Consider the following 14082-nt stretch of genomic DNA (forward strand, 5'->3'; position numbering starts at 1 on the left):
TTTACTTGTTTTGTATATGAAATTAAATTGGATTGTCATTACAAATAAAAAAGTTCTAAACAAAAATTCTTTTCTGGTACCCAGGTGTGATCAAATAGTTGACATACTGTATATATGTGTGTGTATAATTATTAATATCCCCGAAATCGGAACACCATTATTTTAATTTCACTTTTTATTTTAATTTAAACTTTTATTAAGTTTATTGTTAATATTTTCTTAACTTTAGTTAAGTTATTTGCTTAGAGGTTCTTTTCAGTTGACTGCGCCTGTTATAAAAAAAACACAGTTTTATATTTTTTAATAATAAAATATAAATTTATATATATAAATTTTATTAATCCATTTAAAGATGTTAATACTTCTAAGTCCAACACAAGAATGAGAATATGATGATAAAAATATTAATAGTATGAGTAAATCAAACGGAGTTGATAATAAAGAGAGAACAATTATATATATAAATAGTGAGGTGAATATAGCAATATGTAACTCGCGTGTTCAAACAAAAATTAAAATCTTTAATAAATTTAATTACGCAACACTCAGTATTTGGCGAAACACGTTTATGGCTTTATTCTGAAGAATGGCAAAAGCGAGGATTGCCACATGCGCATATTTTCATTTGGTTACTAGATAAAGTGCGCCCAAAAGAAATCGACCATATTATTTCATCGGAAACGCCGGATCCAAATGTTTATCAACATTTGTTTATCAATTATTTGATTTTTGTTTCCTCTATGATTTAGAAAAAAAATCAAAACCTCCAACAACTCCCGAGGTATGGTTCTTCGTGTGAACACTGTTGCGTGGTAATCTGAATCGGTCAGAAATGGGTTAAGGGAAATTTTTTCAGAAAATATCGGTAAATATCTCAGATATTTTAACGTAATTCAGAGGGAATATTTTTCTTCTAATGGTTTGTCCCTGTACCAAAAATTGTTAAAACTTCCCCTAACTCCCATTAGTTATAAGCGCTATTGCAATTTCACTGTGATTTTATATTGCTCGCAACAGAAAATCAAATTTACGAGAATTTATAGCCCAATTTTTTTTTTATTTATAACACTATTTATGAATTTTACTCAAATTTACCTGTTTTTATAAACACAATTAACTAATTAATAAATTGTGGGTCGAAATCGCATCTAAAATTTCTGCTGTGATCAAACAAAAAAATGCTAAAATAACTGAATAGCTATTGCCACTATTGGAGGATGGAGTCATATGTAGAAGTTCACGTAAGTGAGGAAAGTTTCTGACTGGGCATGCACCTGGAATAAAGGCTGACATCACCGCCACCCAAGAAATGCGATGGACGGGACAAGGACGGAAGAAGGTGGGTCCTTGTTACATCTACTACAGCGGTCATATAAAGAAGCGGTGTGGGAGAAAGACTTCGTCGTCGAGTACTGGCATTCACTCCGGTGGATGAACGTCTAGCCACAATCCGCATCAAAGCAAGGTTCTTCAACATATCGCTGATTTGCGCCCACGCCCCGACGGACGAAGTTATCAAAGATATCTTCTATGAGCGCCTAGAAAGTACCTATGAGCGCTGCCCCCGCCACGATGTCAAAATCGTGCTTGGCGATTTCAACGCTAGGGTGGGTAAAGAAGAATTCAGCCTCCATGACGAAACATCGATAAACGGTCTGAGGCTGATCGACTTCGCCGGGCCCGAAATATGGTCGTCTGTAGTACTAGATTCCAGCATAAGAAAATACATCAAGCTATTTGGCTGTCTCCTGATCGAAATACGCGTAACCAAATCGGAAGACAAGTCTCCTGAGTTTTAGACGTGCATACGTTATAAATAGACTCGGACCATTATCAGATTGCAGCTAAGATACGCACCCGCCTCTGTGTAGAAAAGCGCACACGTCAACAAACACAAGGAATGTTCGACATCGAGAAGCTGCAATCACGGCACAATTCCGATTACTATGGCACCGCGATCTGAGAGCACCGTTGGAAAGAGGACGTCCTCCCGATTAAAAATATATAAGGTTATAGGTACCGCAGACGCCTAGTTTTCGAGATATTCCGCTTTAAAGATCAAAAAATCAAAATTTTCAACAAGCAATTTCACTCACTATAACCCAATTTACTCTCTTTTTTCACTTCAAATATTTGAAATTATTTCGCTAACACTCAATAAAATTCAAATTTCACATTTATTTAAAGTTTTTTAAACAAAAACTAGCTATTTTAAAAATCACTTTTCACTCTAAGATTTATGTGTTTACAATTATGCGGAAAACGAGCGCTACCACATTGTAAATGCCATATATAAATTCATCCATAAATTCCTCTTTTTTGCCAAAATTCCTCTTCTTTTATTTAACAAAATAAATTTTTTAAAATCATATCGAGGACAGTCTTTTATTTTGCTAACACCTGTATTGGCTTGACCAGAATGGAGTTCTACGCGAAAAAACTGGTTTTGGCTCGACCAGAGTTGTTTTTTTTAAAGCGCGGCCGAAGTCCGCCAGTGTGACCAGGAGTTCTACTCGAAAAAAAACTTTCGACACCCCGGTTTTGGCTCGACCAGGGTTATTTTTTTTAAAGCGCGGCCGAAGGCCGCCAGTGCAGAAAGGAGTTCTATTCGAAAAAAACTTTGGACACCCCGGTTTTGGCTCGACCAGGGTTATTTTTTTAAAGTGCGGCCGAAGGCCGCCAGAGTAGAGAAGAGTTCCACACGAAAAAAACTTCGGACATCCCTGAAAAGATTTTTTATACACATCCTTGATGCAGAAGAGAGTTCTACGACAAAAAACTATTATATGCTAATAAATGTGGGAGTGGAACCTGTGGGTAAAAGGTCCACACGTAGTGGCTGTTACTTTTAATTACAACCCTGCAAAGTTTAACGAAGACACAACGACACATACGACCATTTTTAATAAAATAAGTATAGTTGACGAGTAGAGTGAGTCGAGTGAAGACAGCGGCATCAACCGCTAGCACGATAGTGAAGACAGCGGCATCAACCGCTATGACGATAGTGAAGACAGCGGCATCAACTGCTTGTACGATATAATAATCAACAAATAGTGTGGTAATTATTATTGGATATAAATGAACTTTAATCTACATGTAACTAAAAATAAACGTGTAATCTACAATAATGTGTGTAATGAATTTAAATAAATATAAATCAAACGCATAATCTACAAATGTGGGCTCAGCCGAGATGTGAACGTATGTGAGCGGTGTCGGAAATTCGAAAATTTGTTAAATTAAAACAGTTTTGTTAAATTAAAACTAAAATGTGTAAAAACTAAAACTAAAACGTGTAAAATATCGTTATATACAAAGAAATTTGGAGAAAATGTGTATTATTCATACAAGTTGAATCTTGCAACAAACCACAGTTACAGTTGGCGTCGTAATTCAAATTTGTCAAAGGTCCAGAAAGTTCGAGAGAAGCAGAAAGAAGGAAAAGTGAGAAGGTGTGAAGCTGCAAAGATTGAAGTGACTGCGCCAATTAGAAAATGAGATGAAGGATAGACATATGAAGATGAGAGAGAATGTATCCGAGATGTGAACGTATGTGAGCGGTGTCGGAAATTCGGAAATTTGTTAAATTAAAACTGTTTTGTGTAAAAACTTAAACTAATACGTGTAAAAATATCGTTACATACAAGGAAATTTGGAGAAAATGTGTATTACATTAAAACTAAAATGTGCAAAAACTAAAAGTGATACATGCAAAAATCGTTCCAGACATGTTCAATCTTGCAACAAACGGCAGTTACAGTTGGCGTCATAATTCAAATTTGTCAATTCAAAGGTCCAGAAAGTTCGAGAGAACGAGAGAAGCAGAAAGACGGAAAAGTGAGAAGGTGTGAAGCTGCAAAGATTCAAGTGACTGCGCCAATTAGAAAATGAGATGAAGGAAAGACATAGGAAGATGAGAGAGAATGTATGTATGTAATTTGGTAGCACTGAATTAAGAACAAATGGACAGAAGCAAAAATTGGAAACGAAACATATGTTTGTATAAGTTGTTATAAGATTCCAATAATGGTAATGAAGTCCAATAAGAATTAGCTACATATGCATATGTGCTGTAAAAACTTATGAATGTTAATATTATTTTCTAATACATAATGTTATTTGCTACAACATTGTTATAAGATTCCAGTAATGAATTCCAAATAAGAATTAGCTACATATGCATATGTGCTGTAAAAACTTATGAATGTTAATATTATTTTCTAATACATAATGTTATTTGCTACAACATTGTTATAAGATTCCAGTAATGAATTCCAAATAAGAATTAGCTACATTTGCATATGTGCTGTAAAAACTTATGAATGTTAATATTATTTTCTAATACATAATGTTATTTGCTGATACATAGTATGTCCAGAGAACCAGTATAAATACTCTTAAAATGTTTACTTAAATTGAAATATTGTAACTTAAGCCTGAATTTGAAATCACTTAAGAATTTTTATTGATATAATATTGTTTATGAGATAAGTTGTATTTTAAGATTTTGTTTTTTGTAATCATAATCAACACACCAGGAAAAGACGATGGACGTACAAGATATTTTGAGTTTGACAGTGGTAGCTCTGAAGAACAAATTGAGGGAAGTTGGACTGAGTGTTCAAGGCAGGAAATGTGAATTAAGAGATAGGTTGCTCTTATATTTCGGACATGTGTTGGAGGATGAAGATGAAAGTGAAAGTGAAACACGTTCAGTGACAATGGTAGAGGCACCAACCTCTCACCAAGACAATGTAGTGTTTAATCCGCAGTTCACACTGAGGGATGTGGAAGGGAGTATTTCATTGTTTAGTGGTACGGATGAGCTAGGTGTTGATAAATGGTTAGAAGAATTTGAGGATAACGCGGTAACTTTAAATTGGAACAGTTTACAACGATTTGTGTTTGCAAAACAACTTCTTAGAGGGGCTGCTAAATTGTATGTACGTAGCCAGACGGGAATCAATAGTTTCAATTCGCTAAAATCGGCGTTGAGAAGTGAGTTCGGTGTAAAACCAACATCACTAGATATTCATCGCATGTTACAAAATCGTCGTAAGAAAAATAACGAAAGTCTTCGTGAATACTTGTACAATTTGATGGAAATTGCCAAGCCAGTTGGTTTAGATGACGAAAGTCTCATTTTGTACTTTATTGGAGGAATTCCTGATTCAAAATTAAATAAAACAGTTTTATATCAAGCACGAACAATACAAGAGCTCAAAGAGCAGTTAAGAGTATATGAGAGGGTACATGATTCTCGACAGCCTTCAAGCAAGGAGAAGTCATGGCATGGGGTGGCAACACCGGTAGAACCAAGGGTTCAAAGGAAGTGTTTCAAGTGTGGAAGTGAATCTCATTTGGCCAATGGTTGTGATAAGAATGAGAGGGTACATGATTCTCGACAGCCTTCAAGCAAGGAGAAGTCATGGCATGGGGTGGCAACACCGGTGGAACCAAGGGTTCAAAGGAAGTGTTTCAAGTGTGGAAGTGAATCTCATTTGGCCAATGGTTGTGATAAGATTAGGCAGATCAAATGTTTCAAGTGTGGACAGATGGGCCATCGTAAAATTGAATGCGATCGTAGAAACGACGTGCATGTTAATACAGAATCAAAACGCAATAGCGCTTTGACTGTCTGGAAGACAAGTGGCATCTTCAAACCAATGAAGATGGGTAATTTAGTGATCAGTGCTTTAATTGATACGGGTGCTGACGTGAGTTTAATGAGGTATGATATGTTTAAGCGTACAGGAATTTCGAAGCTTAGCGATAATCGTTCGATCCTGGGAGGCATTAAAGGCAGTGAAGTAAGTACACTAGGTACTTTTGAAATAAATATCGAAGTGGATGGGATTAATTTCACAGTGACTTTTCACGTTACTGGGCTGAATGACTTGCCATATGAAGTAATTCTGGGAAATGATATTTTAAAAAACGTAAATATTTTTTTTAGCGAAAAGGGCGCTAAGTTCGGCAGGAAAAGTCTCGAAAGTTTAAATGATAAAGAGAATTTAGGGATAAGACAAATTTGTCAAAGTAAAGACGGAAAAGATTTTGAATTGTTAAAGGAAAAGGAAGAAGAAAACAACGCAGGTGGTAGTAATTTGGCTTTAACTGAATTTGCTGCACTTTGCGTAGCAATGGAAGAGAAAGATAGCAACTCGATAATAGACCTTGATTTAGGACATTTGAAAATTGAGCAAGCAGATACAGTTTTAAAGATGGTGCACAGTTTTAAACCAGTAAAGCAGACACAGTCACCAGTACAAATGAAGATTTTGATAACAGATGACATTCCTGTTTACCAAACGCCAAGACGAGTTTCATGCGTTGATCAGAAGATAATCGATAATCAAATAGATAATTGGTTGAACGAAGGTATAATTCGACAAAGCAATTCTGAGTATGCTTCACCAGTTGTTTTGGTTTCAAAAAAAGACGGTACGAAACGACTCTGCTGTGACTTTAGAAAAATAAACGAGAAGATTATACGTGACAATTTTCCAATGGTACTTATAGACGACGTTTTGGAAAAGTTGCAAGGGGCTAGTGTGTTCACTACGCTGGATCTTGCAAACGGTTTTTTTCATGTTCCCGTGGATGAAGGATCAAAACGATACACATCTTTTGTAACATACGGAGGGCAATATGAGTTTAACTTCGTCCCATTTGGACTTTCTAATTCACCAGCCATATTTTGTCGATACATTTCATCAATATTCCGTGATTTGATACAGCAAGGTATTGTAGTTATTTATATGGATGACATTATCATACCCGGACAGACCATTGAGGAAAGCATTGAAAAATTAAGAACTGTTTTAACAAGGGCAGCAACATACGGACTGCGTATTAAATGGACCAAGTGTTTTTTCTTAAAAAAGAAAATCGAATTTTTAGGATATGTAATCGAGAACGGTAGTATCAGGCCCTCTGAAGGGAAGGTAAAGGCCGTGCAACAGTTTCCTTTGCCGCGAGATAAAAAGGGACTGCAACGGTATTTAGGATTAACATCTTATTTTAGAAGATTCATTGAGGGATATGCATCGATAGCGAAGCCACTAAGCGACATGTTAAGAAAGGATGCGAAATATCATATAGGAGAGCAGCAACTGTTAGCGTTTCAACAATTAAAATTAGCTTTAATGAAAGCTCCGGTATTACAGATTTACGATCCAAAGGCTCAAACGGAGATACACACAGATGCTTCAATGTATGGATATGGTGCCGTGTTACTGCAGAAAAACTCGGATGATCAGCAGTTTCATCCTGTACAGTTCATGAGTAAGAAAACTACTCCAGCAGAGGAGAAATACAACTCCTATGAACTCGAAGTGTTAGCAATTATTCAGGCATTAAAGAAATGGCGTGTGTATGTGCTAGGTCAGAAATTCCGAATTGTAACCGACTGCAATGCATTTACGATGACTATTAAAAAACGTGACGTACCATTACGAGTAGCTCGTTGGGCTATGTACTTACAAGACTTCGACTATGTCATCGAACATAGGAAAAATTCAAGAATGCGACATGTTGATGCTTTAAGTCGTGTGGCATGCATGATAATTGAAGATTCGGTCGCGCATCGCTTAAGGGAAGCTCAAAAATCTGATGAGTGGATCAGGGCGATTATTCAAGTCTTAGGAAAATGTGAATACGAAGATTTCTTTATGCGAAACGGGTTAGTATATAAAGACCACGTTAACGAGTTGGTGGTAGTACCAGAAGCAATGGAAGATGAAATAATCAGCATTGCACACCGGCAAGGGCATTTATCCGCTAAAAAAACGCAAGAGTATTTAGAGAAATCGTTTTATATTCCAAAAATTTCGACAAAAGTAGGTAAAGTTGTAAAAAATTGCGTTGAATGCATCATCATTAACACAAAGGCAGGCAAAAAAGAAGGTTTCCTCTCACCGATAGACAAAGAAGATAGACCATTACAAACTTATCATATAGATCATGTAGGACCACTAGAGGTTACTAATAAAAAATATCAACATTTATTAGTAGTAGTAGATGCTTTTTCAAAATTTGTGTGGCTTTATCCCACTAAAAGCACGGACGCGAATTCCGTAGTTGATAGATTAACAAAACAATCGGCAGTTTTCGGTAATCCTAAGAGAATAGTAACGGACAGAGGATCTGCTTTCACGTCGAACATTTTCCATAATTATTGTACAGAACAAAACATACAACATTTGACTATTTCCACAGGCGTTCCTCGGGGAAATGGTCAAGTGGAACGGATGCACCGTATATTGGTTCCAATGTTAGCTAAACTATGTCATGATAATCCTGCTTGTTGGTATAAATATGTTGAAAAAGTTCAAAGAATCATTAATAATACACCTCCAAGAAGTACTAAGTTATCGCCATTCAAAATACTTACTGGTTTGGAAATGAGGCAATGTGAAGACATAGAAATTAAAAGTTTACTTGAAGATTGCATAATGAAAGAATTAGGCGACGAACGCGATAACATTCGAAAACTAGCTCAAGAAAATATTTGTAAGATACAAGAAGAAAACAAACAAACATTTAATTCAAAGCGTAAAGCAGAAGTCATATATAAGGTAGGCGACTTAGTAGCTATAAAACGGACACAATATGGACCAAATTTAAAATTAAAACAAAAATATTTCGGACCGTACGAGGTAAAAGTGGTAAAGCCTCACGGCAGGTATGAAGTTCAAAAGGTGGGCGAAAACGAAGGGCCACGAAACACTGTTACGGTAGCAGAATACATGAAGTCATTCGGGGCGAATGACGGTGCAGGACGGCCGATTGTGGGAGTGGAACCTGTGGGTAAAAGGTCCACACGTAGTGGCTGTTACTTTTAATTACAACCCTGCAAAGTTTAACGAAGACACAACGACACATACGACCATTTTTAATAAAATAAGTATAGTTGACGAGTAGAGTGAGTCGAGTGAAGACAGCGGCATCAACCGCTAGCACGATAGTGAAGACAGCGGCATCAACCGCTATGACGATAGTGAAGACAGCGGCATCAACTGCTTGTACGATATAATAATCAACAAATAGTGTGGTAATTATTATTGGATATAAATGAACTTTAATCTACATGTAACTAAAAATAAACGTGTAATCTACAATAATGTGTGTAATGAATTTAAATAAATATAAATCAAACGCATAATCTACATAAATAAAACACAGTCATTAAAAAATCTATCATCTATGTTTTCTAGCACGTGGCAACGCTAGTTTTCCACATAATTGTAAGCACAGAAACCTGTTCAGCTATTAGTGTGCTAAGTGATTTTTAAAATAAGTAATTTTTGCTTAAAAAATCTTAAATAAATCTATATTTTGAATTAAATTGAATGTTAGTAGTGTAATTTTCAATATGTGAAGTGAAAAATGTGCAATAATGGCGTTACAGTGTGTGAAATGCCATGTGTTATTTATGGAAAAAATTGGTCCTTTAAACATGAATATTTCAAAAACTATAAGTCCAATATAGAATATTTATATATATTCCTGCTCTGGAGAGCCTCCTCTTTCACCCGATTTATCGGAGTTGTCAAATCCAGACCGACAGCCGAACGATGTTCTACTCGACTTACACTCCTGCTCTCTGAGAGCACTCATCAGCATCTCGGTATAAAGGAACTGTGGGACTAACAAGTACCATTGGCTTTAGGAAAACTAAAAAAAAAACAGCTGGTATGACGAGGATTGTCGTCTCGCAGTGGAGAGAAAACAGACTGCCTACCTCGCAATGTTGCGATCGACCGCAACACGAGCGGGATGGAAAAGATACCGAGAGCTGAAGAGGGAAGCGAGACGCATTTGCAGACAAAAAAAGAAAGAGGCCGATATGTGTGAGGATGAAGAGCTTGACAAGCTGGCCGACAGGGGTAATGCTCGAAAATTTTATGAAAATCCGGCGAATAACTGAATGTTTCAAGACCGGAGCTCACTCCTACAGGACCCCCAGAGGTGATCTAGTTGTCGATGACCAGAGTATACAGTGTTTGTAGAGGGAACGCTTCTCCAGCCTGCTGCATGGCAGTGAAAGTAAAGGGTGATTTTTTAAGAGCTTGATAACTTTAAAAAACGCATAAAATTTGCAAAATCTCATCGGTTCTTTATTTGAAACGTTAGATTGGTTCATGACATTTACTTTTTGAAGATAATTTCATTTAAATGTTGACCGCGGCTGCGTCTTAGGTGGTCCATTCGGAAAGTCCAATTTTGGGCAACTTTTTCGAGCATTTCGGCCGGAATAGCCCGAATTTCTTCGGAAATGTTGTCTTCCAAAGCTGGAATAGTTGCTGGCTTATTTCTGTAGACTTTAGACTTGACGTAGCCCCACAAAAAATAGTCTAAAGGCGTTAAATCGCATGATCTTGGTGGCCAACTTACGGGTCCATTTCTTGAGATGAATTGTTCTCCGAAGTTTTCCCTCAAAATGGCCATAGAATCGCGAGCTGTGTGGCATGTAGCGCCATCTTGTTGAAACCACATGTCAACCAAGTTCAGTTCTTCCATTTTTGGCAACAAAAAGTTTGTTAGCATCGAACGATAGCGATCGCCATTCACCGTAACGTTGCGTCCAACAGCATCTTTGAAAAAATACGGTCCAATGATTCCACCAGCGTACAAACCACACCAAACAGTGCATTTTTTGGGATGCATGGGCAGTTCTTGAACGGCTTCTGGTTGCTCTTCACCCCAAATGCGGCAATTTTGCTTATTTACGTAGCCATTCAACCAGAAATGAGCCTCATCGCTGAACAAAATTTGTCGATAAAAATATTTCGAACCGAACACTGATTTTGGTAATAAAATTCAATGATTTGCAAGCGTTGCTCGTTAGTAAGTCTATTCATGATGAAATGTCAAAGCATACTGAGCATCTTTCTCTTTGACACCATGTCTGAAATCCCACGTGATCTGTCAAATACTAATGCATGAAAATCCTAACCTCAAAAAAATCACCCGTTACAACACCAGGAGATGGCGAACCCGATTCCCCAATCGACGACGATGGAACAGATGTTCCATTGCCCGACCGTGAAGAAATTATAATAGCAATTACCTGCTTGAAGAACAACAAGGCGGCGGGGGCCGATGGATTGCCGACCAACTAACGTGGGATAAGCCTCCTTAACATCGCGTATAAGGTTCCATCGAGCGTACTGTGTAAAAGACTAAAGTCCACCGCCAACAAACTGATTGGACCTTATCAGTGTGGCTTTAGACCTGGAATATGAACAACTGACCAGATATTCACCTAGCGCTAAATATTGGAGAAGACCCGTGAAAAGAGGATCGACACACACCACCTATTTGTCGACTTTAAAGCTGCTTTCGACAGCACGAATAGCCTTTATGCCGCGATGTCTGAATTTGGTATCCCCGAAAAACTAATACGGCTGTGTAATCTGACGTTGAGCGACACCAAAAGCTCCGTCAGGATCGGGAAAGACCTCTCCGAGCCGTTCGATACCAAACGAGGTTTCAGACAAGGGGACTCGCTACCGAGTGACTTCTTTAACCTGATGCTGGAAAAATTAGTTCGAGCCGCAGAGCTAAACAGAGAAGGTACAATTTTTTATAAGAGTGTATACTTGTTCTTCGATGATATCGATATCATTGGAAACAACTCTTTTAGTTCTGCTTTTTCCCACCTGGATAGGGAAGCGAAGCGAATAGGTCTGGTGGTGAACGAGGACATGACAGGAGATCATCAAACAAACAGTCAGCGCATTCGCGTCTTGGCTCCCACGTCACTGTTGACAGTCATAACTTTGAAGTTGTAGATAATTTCATATACTTAGGAACCAGCATCAACACCGATAATAATGTCAGCCTTAAAATCCAACCCTTTAACATTGGCAACGGCGAATAACGCAGACGATGGAATGATGAGCTGTATGTGTTATTCGACGACATAGACATAGACAGCTCTGAAAGTTTTTGATGCAGTACCCGCTGGTGGAAGCCGAGGACGAGGGAGACCTCCAATCCGATGGAAGGACCAGGCGCCAGTCAAGAAGAAGAAGAGTTATTGCCACCAGTGTATAAAACAATAGTGGTACTCATTTAACGTCGCAATTATATAAAAATAGAACATTTGCAATATCTCAACACAAGTTAAATGAGCGCTCTTTGGCAATATTGTACTAATATCAGCTGATTGAGAATTAATTGTAAGCATGCCATGAATGCCTCTGAAAAAGGTCTCACATTTTTGCAAGATTGTCGTAAAATAAAATGCATGTAAAAATTAACTGCTGTTTTACGATATTGTAATTTTGCGATGTTGCCATACATTTACGACGTTAAATTAGTGCCACTAATGTAGTTTCTAATACTACGTTTATGCTTCATTGCTACTCGATTATATTGTACGCTGGTAAGTTCAACCCATATGCATAAACACTTTTTCACCACGAGTTAAAAGTTCTACTCGGATAGAATATACACATTTTCTTACATATGTATGTAGACGTGTTAACTCGGATTCATAAACGAATTTAGAGTTAATTTGAAAGTAAAATCATGTCGCATATAATTGTATGCTTGTTGCCTTTAAATACAGATATGTTTAGATGTTTATTTGTGTATATACATTTTTGTTTTATATTACCTAGGCTTTGTCGGGACTTAAAAGTAAGCATGTTCAATGATATTTGAGCAACCGGAGAACAAAGACATAGAGAAATTGCAGGTTCAAAAGCGAAATAAATTCAAGTCTGAAAAAATTCAACAAAGGAATTCACCACGCAATCGGTGAAATCCTATCAGCGATTTCAGTTTTAGCAGAAAGGAATCTGTAAAACGAGAGATTGCTGGCATATGAAATAATCATGTGATATTTTTCACTGTGATTTAAAATTTTTATTATTGTTTATTTAAAGTTTTTTTACACTAAATTATAGATAAATAAGTTTACAAATTTCAAATATATTATTCTTTATGATAAACAAACCATAATTGGGAAAAAACAAAAATGCCAAATAATTTGGATAGGCAAATGAATGCACGCACTGCTGTGATAAGTGCTTGGACTCGAATCTCGAGCTGACTTTATATTTATATTTTAATTTATTTTCCACTTGAACAGAATAATTCGAGAAAGACGATAAGATTTTATGATTTTTGTCAAGGTCATATCAATGTTGCCACATTTAATTTGACTTCAGCACCATCAACGAAATATGATTTCTAATTTTTACCTTCGACGCGAGGAAGCGGTTTTAATTTCCTGGTTCTGCGTACACATATATCTACAAATATACTTATGAAGGAGTCTGTAGAAATTCCAGGAATAGAATTGAAAAATCCTAAATACGTTGTAATATCATCAGTCGATGCAAATAAACTATTAAACAAGTAATAATTACATTCTGCAATAAAAGTAGTTTGCAAAGAATCATCAAAATCACTGAAATACGCGACGAGAGTTTAGTTTATTACTAAAAGACAAACCAACCGCTGAAAAACTCATTCGTGCGAAATTTCTACACGGTGTCTGTGAAGTGAATACGAAATACCATGACAAACTCAATTACACTAAAGGTACAATATTTGCCCGTGCTTAATTGGCCTAAGTGAAGAAGAAATAATTAAAAATCTATCGGACCAAGGAGTTGAAGGGGTGTACAAATTCTCAATGAACATACATATATGGAAAACCAAAACATACCGGAGTCTTCCGCCTTACTTTTGACAAATACTGTCTTCCTAATCGACTGTATTTCCCCAACCCTATGCTATGCAAAAATTGTGGTAAGCTAAATCAAACAGCTAAACGCATAAAGCATACCTGACGATTGGAATCTCAGTATGCTCTGCCCATAAAAAGAGAGACCCCACAATCTGCGCCAATTACCGTGGGATAAGCCTCCTCAACATTGCATACAAGGTCCTGTCGAGCGTATTGTGTGAAAGACTAAAGCCCACCGTCAACGAACTGATTCGGCTTTATCAGTGTGACTTTAGACCTGGAAAATCCACCATGGACCAGATATTCACCATGCGCCAAATCTCGGAAAAGACCCGAGAGAGAAGAATCGACACTCTCCACCTATTCATCGA

General features: G+C 37.1%; 1 protein-coding gene across 1 annotated transcript; it reads left to right on the top strand.

The window, feature by feature from the left end:
* Positions 1-4550: 4550 nt before the first annotated feature.
* On the top strand, positions 4551-8287 carry LOC128920135 (uncharacterized). The gene is made up of 3 exons (XM_054226662.1): positions 4551-5734; positions 5960-7687; positions 8224-8287. The coding sequence occupies exons 1-3, from the start codon at positions 4551-4553 to the stop codon at positions 8285-8287; spliced, it is 2976 nt and encodes a 991-aa protein (XP_054082637.1).
* Positions 8288-14082: the final 5795 nt, after the last annotated feature.

Source organism: Zeugodacus cucurbitae, chromosome 3 (assembly GCF_028554725.1).
Source record: "Zeugodacus cucurbitae isolate PBARC_wt_2022May chromosome 3, idZeuCucr1.2, whole genome shotgun sequence".
NCBI classification, from domain to species: Eukaryota; Metazoa; Arthropoda; class Insecta; order Diptera; family Tephritidae; genus Zeugodacus; species Zeugodacus cucurbitae.

Bases quoted from the DNA above. Each gene is read 5' to 3' on its own strand.
- LOC128920135 (XM_054226662.1), top strand. From the start codon at position 4,551: ATGGACGTACAAGATATTTTGAGTTTGACAGTGGTAGCTCTGAAGAAC. The intron at 5,735-5,959 runs GTATGATATGTT...TATTTTTTTTAG, and splicing joins GCTGACGTGAGTTTAATGAG to CGAAAAGGGCGCTAAGTTCG. The intron at 7,688-8,223 runs GTTAGTATATAA...CTATTTCCACAG, and splicing joins GATTTCTTTATGCGAAACGG to GCGTTCCTCGGGGAAATGGT.